Source organism: Phoenix dactylifera, chromosome 9 (genome assembly GCF_009389715.1).
Source record: "Phoenix dactylifera cultivar Barhee BC4 chromosome 9, palm_55x_up_171113_PBpolish2nd_filt_p, whole genome shotgun sequence".
Lineage (NCBI taxonomy): Eukaryota > Viridiplantae > Streptophyta > Magnoliopsida > Arecales > Arecaceae > Phoenix > Phoenix dactylifera.
In genome coordinates this window covers 5,688,293-5,702,162 of record NC_052400.1, presented here as the reverse complement: position 1 = coordinate 5,702,162, position 13,870 = coordinate 5,688,293, and the positions used below count along the sequence as shown (strand labels likewise).

Here is a 13,870-nt window from a genome sequence, read left to right as displayed (position 1 = left end):
TCTCTATCACCATGTGTGTGTGATCTCATACTCTTATGGATGTAAATCATCCTTCATTGTTCTACAGAAAAGCATCACAGGTTTCTGGTTGAAAGTGCACTTTAAAAGAAAAGATATTAATGTAGCCTTGCCCTTCATTTATCAATTCTTATTTTCTAAAATCAGTTTCATGCGCAATAATCTTGATACTACTTTTTTTTAAGAATTACTTTTCACCCATTTGGTATTTTTGTAGAGTTCTCAGAAGCCTTGAGGGAAATGGGCACTTGTCTACTTGACAAAACTGCATTAAATGATGATGAAGAAAGTGGTGAGTGCATCTATATTTCTTTCCTTATCACTTCTGGTGCATAATTAAAGTTACCAGTCTAATTTGAGCAAATCACCGAGTCATCCCCAATGGTATTCTAAAAGTGTTTTGTGTCCTAGAAAAACTGAACATCTATATGATCATCTTCTTCACCTAATATTCATGGAGGCATATGATGTTACTGATGTAGTAATGTTTGTTTGAACTTAGTCAACTTGATGGTTTAATAGAGAGATAGGTCTTTGCAATTTAACTCGAAGCTTTTTTGCTGCCATCTGAACTATTAGATAAAGTTAATGTTCATTGTGACCAACTTTCACCACCCATTGTGAACATTCAACTCTCTCATGGGTAATTGCAGGGTGGGGTTTGGGGGGGCGGGGAGATCTTGGGAAACCTGATTTCAATTCCCAGAGCATTCTGTTCTGTATTACTCTTCTCTTCACATGGGAAGGCCAAAATACGACCATCTCCAAAACAGTCATCAACGCCCCTCTCATCTTTTTCTGTAATCATGACCTTCCATATTCTTTTTCATGCGCATTTCACATGCTGATTGCTGGTAACCTTCAGCCCTGCACCAACAATTTGGGGTCAGCTTTATTGGTTCTTGCTCACCAAGCATCCCTACTTATGGCCAACCTTCTTTATTTTTTTGAGAAATAGCAGCACCTTTGATGTTATTTTAAGCTTTTCCATATGTTTATCAGAAACTCCATGCATGTCATGTTAGGTCTTCCCTTTCTTTTCCTACATCCTTTAACAGTGCCCTCTTTACTGGAGGCTTCATAGATCTCTGTTCCTGTATCATCTCAACTATTTCTCTATTAAATTGTCCTTAATTTTTGCAACTTCTACAGTTCCTCTAATATATTCATTTCTAACTCTATTTTTTTTTTCAGTTTTAGCTTTTATTTGTCTTAACATCCTTGTTGTTGCTACATTTGATTTGTGCACTTAGACTCTCTTCTTTGCTGGACATTCTGAGTCGTACAACATTGCGTTTCTTATTTTTGTTCTATAAAAAATGCCCCTTTAAGTCACCAAGTTATGTGTTGATTATGTGATACCTCAAAAGCATCTCTCTATTCATCCACCAACTCTTTATCCATTATATTTGACTTCATCTATCTCCTTGTTATCATTTAATTTTGTTCTTTTCCGATCAATCAACACTATATCGTATGCACATAACACATACTATTATCTTCATCGACATGAGTAGTGAGATCATTTATAATCAATTAAAAAGATATGGTCAAGACCATCTAATCTCTAACATATAGACCTTTGCAAGGCTTGCAGAGGTCTTTTCTACTTCAGGAAGAAGCTATGTAATTTATATTTATTAATGCTGGTAAAGTATATTGCCATTAATTAATCTTGTTATATCATTTGTTAAAAATCTTTATGCAGTTATCATTTGCATTTGTTAATGCATGCAGGTCATGTTTTATTACTGCTGGGGAAAGTGCAGTTTGAACTTCAGAAACTTGTAGATAGCTATGTGAGTTTTCATTGCTGTGCTGAGAAAGCATAACATAATTAGTCCTTCCAACAATGTTTTCACATCAGCAATGCAATAATTTTTATCTATATTTCATTCTCAGCGTGTGCATATTGTTAAGACCATCACAACCCCATCAGAGTCTCTTCTGAAGGAACTTCAAACAGTAGAGGTCTGCTCTATTTTACTTTCCTTTTATAGTATCACATAAATGACTGATTATTTTAGTAGATTTTGAAATGTTTTATGTTGTTAGTACATTAGTGGCTTAGTTGTTCATTTAGTATGTTGTACCAGTACAAATAGATACATGTGGGCATTAAACTGGTCATTAAAATTTGATTAAGATGTTGAGCTGATATTCGAAAAATCCTTCACAATTACTTGGTTTTATATAATGAATGTCCAGGAAAGTCAATAGCATAATTTTAATAATTAAAAGATTTCTTGTTGATGTTGTTGGTACTAAATATTAATATAATGACCCTTCGTCGATATATTTCAGAAAACTTCTAGCACGTATTCGATGGAACTTGACATTGGTGGGAAGTGTTCATGTCTTTTTTATAAGATTAACTTTTGCAATTGGATCTTAATACTAGGAATGTGTACAGAAACAATTTCGGAGCAAGAGTGGGGAAGCAATAATCACAAAAATAAAATTAGGAAGAAGGTGTGCATAGAAAGTGTTTATAAAGAATTCTATACAACACGTATAGAATAACTTGAAACCACTAATGTTGGTTGTATTTCTTGAGATACGTGAAATTTAGGAATAAAAAGTTCAAAGAATATGTAGCAACCCATCAAGCTTAACTTAGTAAAGTATGCCGTTGAAGTATTTGCTTGACAGAAAAGTTCGATGTAAGCATCTAGAATCAAATATAGCTTGTAATGTAGAATATTCCAGGCCATATTGTTAAAGGTTTGGTTTAGGCTTAAGACATACAAGGCACCAATGCAGTGCCTCATGCTAGTCATGGTGAGGCATCTTGAAAGAGGCACCCAAAAGGCACACAACACATGCGCCTCGCTTAGCCCCAAGGAACTCAAAAATCATGCCTTCAAGGGATGCATTATTGGCTGATTTTTTGGAGAAGAGGCCTTTGAGTGTGAAGAGGCAATCTAGAAAAAAAGCCACTCCATGAAAAGAGGGAAGAGCAGAGAAGGATTGGTGTTATGCAGCCTTCATTATCTTTCATTGAGAAGGCCTCTTGTCATTGTCTTCTATGATTTATTAGATGCAGGGACTTCATCTCCCTTCTATCTCTTGAAAGAGGGGGCTTATCACCCCTAGTCCCTGATTTCTAGAAGCTAAAAGAAGAGAAGAAGAAGAAAAGAAGATAGAGGAGTAGAAAAGGAGAAAATATTTGGTGGCCTTGTCTCTGGTCTCCCTCTAGGGGTGCAATCGAGCTGAGCTGAGTCGAGTAGCTAGAGGCTCGAGCTCGACTTGATTCAAAACACTTGGGCTTGAAACTCGACTCGAAATCAATCGAGCCTAAATACCTAAAGCTCGAACTCAACTCGATCAAAAAAAGCAATACTCGACATCGACTCGACCCGACTCGACTCGAATATCAACTAAGTTATATTCGAGCTCGAGTTCGAGCTTTGTTCATAATTAAAAACTATAATTAAGCAAATTATAACATAATATTATGTTTTAAAATATTAAACTAGTAATATATATAAATAAAATATATTATTATATATATACTCGATTAGGCTTGCGAGCTTTCGAGTTGAGTGTTTTGCTATTCGAGCTCGGTAATAGTCGAGTTGAGTTGAGCTTGGAATCGAGTTGACCTTGTGCAGCTCGCCAAGCTCCTCGACTAATTTGCACCCTATCCGCCCCTAGGGGGTTTGCTGATAAATGATAAAAAATGATAGTGTTCTTATGGACATTACCGACATACACACATGTAAACACATGCATGAACACACACATATATGTATGCATGTACATATGTATGTTCGTGTGTGTGTGTGTGTATGTATAATACCCTATCAGCTATATGTATAATACCTAGGTTTGACAATTCCTTCTATGTTGAGCTGCATCGCATGCAAAATGAGTATGTCAGCTAATTCCTCACAAGTTATCTTTTAGGTTCGTTGTTGTAGTTCATACTTCATAATCATATATGCAAAGAACTAAAACTAAGTTTAGAGTAAAGGAAGTGATCAAGGTTCTTGTCCTCTCTGGAACGATCAGTACTTATCTTTGTCAATTCTTTTTGACTTAATTAATGTTTAGTTGCAAATGAGGTCATGTTGTATCTTTTAATGAGTATAATAGTTTATAATTATTAGAATGCATTTCTTGTTTACAAGTTTCGTTAAAGAAAATACCAAATAATATGTTTTCCAAGCAACCCTTGTTGTTACCATCTTCATAATGTTTATATTGCTGCTCATCATGTGTTTGTCTTTCATGCTAATTTGTGGATTCCATGGGGTCCACATGTAATAAACCAATCATAGAACTACCTTGGGTATGTTTCTCAATTTTTCATTATTTTAATATCAAGTTTTCTGGTAGTATGCTAATTGAAGTTGAAGGCTTAGCTCCTAGCGTGGTTGTATGATCATGATCATGTAATTGGCAAATTTGCATGTGTAATACAAATCCCACTGGCAACAACTATCTAGACTGATGCTTTTCCAATGTAAACAATTATGTTCATTTGGGCCGTCATGCCTCAAATCCGGAACATGATATGGTCGTGCTGCCGTGAGGTGTTTCCCACAATAGCACGAAGCTCACCATAGAAAATCTGTATAAAAATTTATCTCATAAAGTACAATAATAAAAGCAGTCCAAAATTTTTCCTTTTATAAAACAAAGAGGTGCGAGTATAGAACATCCAAATCTACCATTTAAATATTCAAAGCAACATAACCCATAATTTCATAGTCATAAATTAAATTTATTATTATCTTGCTACCATGCTTTGAGGCTTATTATCTCAACCACCATTTAGCTTATCCCTCCGAGATCCTAGCAGCCTTATTTGTCTGAAAAGAAAAACAAGAAAAAGAGTGAGCTTTGCAGCTCATTAAATAACTATGCACTACCTTACTGGATCAAGCATAAGTTTTACATGATTTAATGCATCATTTAAAAAATAACTTTTACGGCAAATTAAATCATTTCATCGACATGATTTCATAACAAATTATGACATGAAAATCCAATCATATATGCATAAGTCATTCAAATTCATAAATATGGTTACAAGTGCATAACATAAATATGGTCCTAATTCATTAAACCATTTAGCCATGTAAATAGAGCGTTTCATAATAACCGTATAATAAAATAAGTCATAAAACCAATCATACTGTTGTATATGCATGACTCATGCAAATTTTATAAATAACCATGTCATAGTGTAAAAATAGAGTAAATCCTAAGGTTATCTTATACCCATGATAGGGTTGTAATTGATTGGATATCACAGTCTGCCAATTATTATACTTGTTGGCAGGGCCGTATGCCAACTATTATATGTGCTGGTGGGGTCGTATGCCAACTATTATACTAGCTTGCAGGGCCGTATGTCAGCCATTATATCTACTGGTGGGGCTGTATGCCAGCCATTATACCTACTGATAGGGTCGTATGCCAGCCATTAAACTCGCTAGCGTGGGTCGTATGCCAACTATTATACCTGTTGCCGGGGTCGTACATAGTTATCTGAGAACTTGTGATCTTATTTCTTGAATCATATTTTCTTAAAAATATATTATCTTAAATCATACATGAATAAGACACTAAATAACTTTATAGAGTTAGTAATGCATACATAGTCTTTAATAATAAAACCATCATGAAATTATTTACAATAAATCAACTATTTTTATAGAAGTTCATAATTCATAAGTAGGCCATATGTATCATTTTTATAGCAAAATGCAATTTTTTACGGCCGAAGGGGGGTAAGAATATCCTATAAAAGATAGGAAGGGGAGGGGGTTCGGGGGAGGGGAAACCTTCCCTTCCCCTGATATCCCTAACCCTTGGAAGGGGAGGGGGTTCGGGAGAGGGAAAACCTTCCCTTCCCCAGAAATCTTTAAAGTTTTCCGAACCTAAGTTTGCGAGGTTCGGGTTCCATACAGTGTTTTGTTGTATCCGTATGGAGCCAGTATCGGTCGATCGCGTTGGGACACCACCCCGTTGGGTCATCGATTTGGTGGGAGTAGTTCTACTTCTCTTTTCCTACGGCACAGCAATTGGCCTACCGAATTTTACCTAACCCAACATATCTCTGCCTTCTTGTATGTATCAATTCTGGATCTCTAAACCTTTTGATTCACTAAGAAATGTTTGGTTAAATGAATGTAGGAGGAAATGGTTTAGAGATTTCCAGTCGGTAAATCCTGAGACTAGTTTACTTCAGACTTGTCCGGCTAGTCTAGGGCCCTAAACCTGGCGGAGAACTACTTCAGCAATAATAAATCCTAATCCATCAGTGCCGTAGATAAATGGGTCATTAGAAGGATTTACTCGGTAAAGCTTTTTCAACTAGGTGATACATGTTCAGAGATTATTTTATGTTAAAAGTCATCCGATAAAAGTTTGACTTTAAGGCAGATATAATCGGATCAAATTTAACCCACTTTAAAACTCATTTTTATAGAGAAAATCCACGCTTCAAAAAAGAAGTGAAGTGAGGCTTTCCAAGCCGAACGAAACGAAGACTTTCCATAAATTGTAGCCTACCGTATGGGTGGTCTATCAAGACGATAACATATCCCCCAAATAGTGGCTTAGAATTGAAATGCAAATATAGCAAAAAACCATTAATGAAAATCATTTAGAAATCATTCACACAAAAGTATCCATGAAATAATGCTATTTGACATAAAAGCATGAATCATTTCACAATCATATGCTTGATCCTAAATTTTAAGAAAGTATAGAGCTAATCTTGTCAATATAATTTATGTTTTCATACTTCATATAAATTGAACTTGATCAGTGATTCAAAAATTAGTAAGGTTTGTGTCAGGGTCTGTTACCTTTGTTCATCCAAAAATCTTAAAGTTCAATTATACAAATCAGCTACACCTATTTAAAAGCATTTTAAAACAATATTAACTCAAATTTAACTATTTTAAAATCTAAATACAAAATAAGAAATTCTTAGGGGATCAAAGTGAATTGGGTCGAGCTTCACACCTGAATTGGGTTGGAGGAAGGGAAGACTAGTGAGGCTATCTTGCTAGCATCGATCTAAGACCCTCTATCGAGGTTGATGCGAGGGTACACAGAGAAGGGAACAAGTAGAGGATGCGATCTATTATTTTATTTTGTTTTTTCTTCCCATTTTCTCTCTCCTCTTGCTTTTTTTCTTTTTTTTTTTGCATAATAGGAGGGCATGTGCCCGCCCCTCTCTAGAATGGAGGAAGAGGAGAAAGGGCACGATGGCTCGGTGGTGGCTGTGGCCGGCGAGGGCACTACCCATGGACGCATAAGTAATGGGGTGGGCGGCCACTCGGCAAATGGTGAGGCCGGCGATAACGACCGGCGCAGAGGGGAGAGGAATTGACAAATCCGAGTTCTAGTCCACTCGCCGGTGGCTGTGTGATGGGGGCTCACGGTCCAAAGCCCCTCACCAAGCCCCTTTCCTTGCGCTCCTCGCGTGTGCCTTTGAAAACGATGATGATGGACCGATTGTAGGCAACGCCCGGTGGAATAACTCAAGAAGAGGATCAACAATGAAAGCAAACTTGGTTTATATTCCACTAACTTGAATAACGAAGAACAATAATAAAGAAAGCAAAAGAAATCTAGAAAGAGATTGAAGAGATCCCTTCCTAGCCCAATCTAGTGGAGATTGATGGATCTACCACTAGCCCAAGTCCTAGAACACAAGATCTAAGACCGAATTCGGCACAAACGCCGCCCAAGCCTTACGGCCGACATAACAACATGACTCTAGAAGAACTCTTGATGCCTTTCAATGGTCTTTTACATCTCTTTTTATAGCCTAAGCCCTAGACAAAACATGGCACTTTGTCTTCACATGGATCCAAGGCTTTTCCACCGTTGATTGGCATGAGATGGATGGCTAAAGATCACCCAAGAAGGGCCCTCCCACGGCTGAACTTTGGCTTGCTTTTTGGCCATTGGATGGAAAGGGATGGAGGGTGGGATCTGCATGGGTTCCGCGGACCGGACGCACGGGACGCGTGTCCCGGTTGACCGGGTCGCGCGTCCCGGCTGGGCGTGTCCCAGTCCGGGCGGGACTGGGACTGGGCGCGCGCCAGGCTGGCGGGCGCGCACGGGCGCGCGCGTGGGCGCTGGCGCACGGGCGGGCGCGGGCGCGGGCGCGCGGGCGGGCGCGGGCGCGCGGGCTGGCGCACGGGCGGGCGCAGGCGGTCGGCCTGCTGGGCGTGCTGGCGGGCAGGCGCGCGCGCACGGCTGGGCGCGGGCCTAGGCGCGCGCCTGGGCGCGCGGGCCTGGGCGTGCGCGCGGGCACTGTGGGCGCGCGCGGGCCTGGGCGTGCGGGCACTGTAGCAGGCGAGGTTCGTCCTGCCGAACCTCGCCGCACTGTAGCTGGCTGCTGGCGGCCTGGCTGTGCGTGGGCACTGTAGCTGGCGAGGTTCTTGGCCAAGAACCTCGCCGCACTGTAGCAAGCGAGGTTGGCTGCGACAGGATTTGGCTGCGGCTTGGCTTTGGCGGGGCGGTGCGCGCGGCTGGTTCGGCCAAGGTTGGGCGTGCTTGGCCGAGGTTGGGCGTGCTCGGCCGCATGAAGGGGCTTGGCCGAGGTTGGGCGTGCTCGGCCGCATGAAGGGGCTTGGCCAAGGCTTTCCAAGCAAAGTAGTTGGCCTTGGCTTGACCCCCCGTTGGCCTCCTTGTGGTCCGATGGCCCTCTTTGGTTGGCATGGCTACTTTGGCCCTCAGTTGGTGTGCGATTGTTGCTCCTCTTGCGGCGTGGCTTGCGGGGGTCCTCAACACTGTGGCTCCGGCAAGGGGAAAGCACCGACATGGGGGAGAGGCTGAGGGCCTCTGCAACGAACGCCGACGTCGGAGATGATTGGAAAGAGGGAAAATAATGGTTGGTTCGTAAATAGGGGCAAAGGCTATTTTCCGGCAATCTTTTGTCGGATTCTAGCCAATAGAGGGAAGATCAAGAAGAGGGATGATAGGGGAGAAGACTAGGGGTTGATGCCTTGCTCCAACGAGCGCTACAACCATGGATCCGGTGGCCAAAAATGGGGCACAACGAGCTCAAGCGGAGAAAAGAAGAGGGAAGGGAAGAAGAGGAGAAGAGAGTGGGAGAGGAAGAAGGTCACTGTGGAGGGAGTTTGAGAGAGAGGGAGAGAGAGTAGAAGGAATTTGTCATGGTAGCCATGGACAATGGGGAATAGGAAGAAATAGGGAAGGAGGAGACGACAATTTCGCCTCTTCCACGATTGCCGGCAAGACTAGGAAAGGAAAGGGAGGGCACAGAATCGTCAATTCTAGCCGGCCCTTCACTCTCTCGCATGAGATTTCTGGCCAGGCTGTTGGCTTCGACAACCTAGTTTCCACCCCAAGCAACCCAAGTCCACTCTACTTGGCTAAGTCGAGTCACCGGGTCTTACAAGAGCGATCTTGTCTCTCTGGCAGACTTGTGTTTCATGATGCTTAAAGTAACATATGCATTTATCCATTGCAAAGCATTAGAATTTCATTATACAACTTCAAACAATGAAATCTTGGCCCATTTTATACCAACACAACAATAATCCTTGCATGAAGAAATCATTTAATACATAAAAACTTTTGTGTCATAATGTTAGATAAAGGTTTTATTGACTTGGAGTTTTGACAAATTGAGCTTACCTGTGCTAGGCCTAGCTCAAGCTCTACTAAACTTAAGCTGCTCGTGAACAGCTCATTTAAGAAATATAGTGAGTGTCTAAGGTCCTTCAATGCTTTCACATATATTATTCGAACTAATTATTATCCTTATTTTTTTCAATATTGTAGTTGAAATACATACTTTTATATGTAAATTATATTACTCGAATAATTAGAAATAGTTTTCATTAATGATGACTAAATATTTGATATATTAATTATTTATTTATTCATCTGTTTCAATTTTAATCAAGCCAATCTCGGTAAGGCCAAACCTACTAATGAAGCAAACCAAATTTGAGCAAATTCAAGCTGAATATGAAGCAGCTCACTTGTTTGACGACCCTATTTTTGACCCCTGGTTGGTGCATGGTAAATGCACATTATTTCTCACCGTTGTCTGTAATCTGCTGCTAAAGCTAGCTGGATAAGTTTAGCATGTAAATTCTATTTCTTTGATATAATGATTTCTCTTTCTTGCTCTCAAGGAATTAGTGACTTCTTTGTCCTTCCAAACCTTTACCTTTCATGACATACAAATCCTAGAGGTACTGCAACACTTACAATTACTTGTTGGTTATTGAAAGAGGCTGACTATCTTTATCTTAAAATATTAGAAATTTTTTAGTATAATTATGTATATAAAAATCATATCAGCATCAGATCGAAGATCTGTAATTCCATTATATCTGGACTGGAGTCATATCCACTTTTCATTCTTTTATAGACCACAATCTTGGCACCTCATCAATCCAAAGTGCAGCTATCAGTGGATTTATTTCCCAGCAGTAATTTTCAATTCTCAAACCTAAGTTAGATCTGAATTGGTTCCCAGGTCTAAAATAACAACCAAGCCCCAACTGAACAGAAAGTGGGGGACGAGGAAGAGCCTAAACTTATTCTAGACCTTTTCCCTCCTTTTGCCCTTATGCAGCATTGTTGGTGCATGAGTCTAGGTATGTGGCGCAGCAAAAGGAGAAAAAGGAGATTCTAAGGATACATCAAATATTTCAAAACATATTGTAGAAAAGAAAACATTGAATGATATTATTTGTTAACGTTCTTGCAATCTATGTGTTTCTTGTCCAAAGTTATTAATGGCTTGAGGATTTTAAAAAGGTAATATTTTTCTAAGTTATTTTAATACCTATACTTTAATCAGCCTTTAACAAAGGACAAAATCACACTCTTTGCATTATTATAATGGGCTGAACTCATTGTTGGAGTCCAACTCTACCAATTTTTTAGAAGCTGCAACTAAAATAATTGAAGAGTATCCAAGTGAATGATGCATATTTGATTCAGATAAATTTCTGTCATGGATCTAGGGGATGGAAGCGAACGTCCATGTAACACAGCCTTCAAATAGTAACGATTCCTACATATATAAACAAATATTCATGGTCGAGAAAAACTATTCTTATATGATCATGTTCAAGGAGTTACTTTTTGACATGATTTTTTCCAACCATAATACGTAAAGAAGCTTTAATTTATTGCATAAAACTAGATTACCATCAAGTTTCGACAACTAACTAGAGTTAGTAATAGTTACACCTCTTAGAAGAAGAGCCTTATAATTTCCCCTTTGTTATTAGCTTCCTGTTACCTGCCAAGTCGTTATTAAAACTTCTCATTCCCCCTCCTCTACTTGTCATGTATAATCATCATTTCTGGTAGCAAAGTGTCTCTCCATCCAGATAAATCTCCACAGATATCCTAGTTCAAGTTCAATAGATTTTCTTTTGATATGTCTATTTTTTTTCTATATTTCTATTAATATCCAGGTCCTTTGTGTGATTAGTTCTGTTTAAATATCTTCGATAGTTTAAAATTCATGTTGGGGGACACTATTTATTCTTAACATAACATGATTGCTTCTGTTCAAGAAGGCATGATAACCTTTTAATGAGCCTGTTTGCCAGTGCAGGAGATGAAACGCCAGTGTGATGATAAAAGGTATGGAATTGATACGATTTAGCAATAATGTTTCTCCTACAATAGAAAGGATGCTGTTAAGTTTGGTATATCTCTTGCAGAGATATGTATAAGTTCATGCTAGCGGCACAAAGAGAAAAAGGAAGGTCAAAAAATGCCAATGGTGAAAGTTTTTCTCCACAGCTGTTGCAAGCAGCTCAAGAAGATTATCAACAAGAGGCAACCCTTTTTGTTTTTCGCTTAAAATCATTAAAGCAAGGGCAGTCCCGAAGTCTTTTGACACAGGCTGCTCGTCACCATGCTGCACAGGTTGTTTTGACTTTCAGATGCTAAAAATATCTTTTGCCTGATGGGGAACTGATGTAGAATTTTTCCTGATTTTCCTGTTGTGAATTAGTTAAATTTCTTTAGGAAAGGAGTAAGGTCTCTTGAGGTGGTTGAGCCACATGTCAAAGCAATAGCTGAACAACACCATATTGATTATCAGTTCAGTGGACTTGAGGATGACACAGAGGACGACGATGATGATGATGCAGATGAAAATAATTATGATGGTAATGATGATGATGAGTTGAGTTTTGCCTATGGACAAAATAACCATGGTCAAGGTCATTCTGTATATAGAAACTCAACGGAGGTGAGAAGATACCTGGTTAGTCCAGGGTCTCATCTAGTTATTGCGCCAATGCATGTATCTGTTTTCTTAGTGTTTATTTCTTATTGTAGTCTACTCCAAACCTTGCATGACTGACTTGAGCTAGACAGTCTTTGCTTAGATATATGTCTGCGTGCGTGCGTGTGTTTGTTTACATTATATATAGGTTTCTTTTTTTTTTTTTTTGGAAGAGGGCGTGCACGCGCACACACGGAGAGACAAAGTCCAATTGTATTAGTGCAAGATGCATGATAAATTGTATATTTATAACCCACACCATTAATTGTGATTACAACCTGTAATTTCCCTGAAAACCAAAATCAGATGTTTTGGAGATTTGCTGTTCGAATGTCAACTGGACCCAAAATTGATTGTACCAATATAACTAATGTGTGAAGATGGATGATAAGCCATACAAATGAATAACCCACACCATGAGTCATGATCTAAACATCTTGAAATGCATGCATCATAATCCAATGAATATGTTTGCGTCTAAATGATAAACTAGATCATAATTTTTACTATTAAAATTGCTCATCTTAAAACATTTATACTTTTGTTGTTTCACATTTGAAATTGTCTAAGTCATGATTAGCAAAGTAGATTATTAATTTAGATGTCCTTATTGCTTGGAAATAAATGAGAAATAGCATTTGTGACCGAAACGTGCACCATGGAAAAAAAATAGCTCTTGCTAGGTATACATTTTAATGACTGGGGCCCCATGTAATATGACACAATTGGTAGCAGTTACACGCCAGAAAATATTGAATGAGACATGATGTACTGCTTGAGCTACTTATGACAAGGACACATCCAAATTAATATTCTCTAGCTAGTTCTTGCATTCAGGACTTTTTTCTTTGATCAAGAAAATGTTTGATTTGATCCATCCATGCTTCATTACCTTCTATGTTCTCTTCATGTTGCATTCCATAATTGAATTGGATGCTAAATAAAAAATTCCATGACATATAATTCAGTTGACATTTCTCATCATGCCTCATGAAGAAGCAATTTAAAGAATGAGTATGTTACCCTATGCATTGATTAAATTAGTAATGATTGGGTAGTAAAGAGGGAACATCAGCTTAAGGCAGGCATAGGTGAGATCAAGGTACGTCGTCTCGGTATTGGGTTCCGTACCGGTGCCACACTATCATTGTTAGTACCATAGTCTGCCGAACCGGACCGTAGTGGCCGGTACGGACCGGTCCGGCTTGGAACCGGTATCCGAACAGCATGGGAACCGGTTCCAGTTGTTTTCGGGCCGATACCGACCGATATACGTGTGTACCAGCTGCGTATGGCCTATACCGGTGCGAATCGGCCGGTTTGCACCAGTACCTTTTTTTTTTTAATTACAGCACGCGCTGTGGATTTTAAACTACAGTGCGCGCGCTATGGTGTCCGAATGTGTCGGGACAGAGTGCTTCGTGCAGGCGCGGGGCCGCGCTCGCCTGCGATTCCCCGCCCCGCGCATTTCCGCACACGGTTCCACCGCGCGTGGGCACGATTTTCCGTGCTAGGAATCGCCCTGCGCGGGGTTCCCCCGCCGGCGTGGGGCAGTGCGCCAGCGGGGGCGTGAACCAACTCATCCAC

The 13,870-nt window shown here is 39.7% G+C and overlaps 1 protein-coding gene across 3 annotated transcripts in view; it reads left to right on the top strand.

Annotated features, from left to right (window-relative positions):
- The window catches only part of LOC103715317 (uncharacterized protein At2g33490-like), a 39,063-nt gene that overhangs the window by 11,763 nt on the left and 13,430 nt on the right, over nucleotides 1-13,870 (top strand). The window contains exons 3-8 of one of the 3 annotated variants that reach the window (XM_026807775.2): nucleotides 236-310; nucleotides 1,756-1,817; nucleotides 1,921-1,989; nucleotides 11,603-11,631; nucleotides 11,712-11,919; nucleotides 12,008-12,247. In XM_026807775.2, coding sequence (XP_026663576.2) covers nucleotides 236-310; nucleotides 1,756-1,817; nucleotides 1,921-1,989; nucleotides 11,603-11,631; nucleotides 11,712-11,919; nucleotides 12,008-12,247 — 683 coding nt within the window. Of the gene's footprint in view, nucleotides 1-235; nucleotides 311-1,755; nucleotides 1,818-1,920; nucleotides 1,990-11,597; nucleotides 11,632-11,711; nucleotides 11,920-12,007; nucleotides 12,263-13,870 lie in introns of those variants that run through there. The other 2 variants (XM_039129892.1, XM_039129893.1) reach the window with 2 other exon arrangements.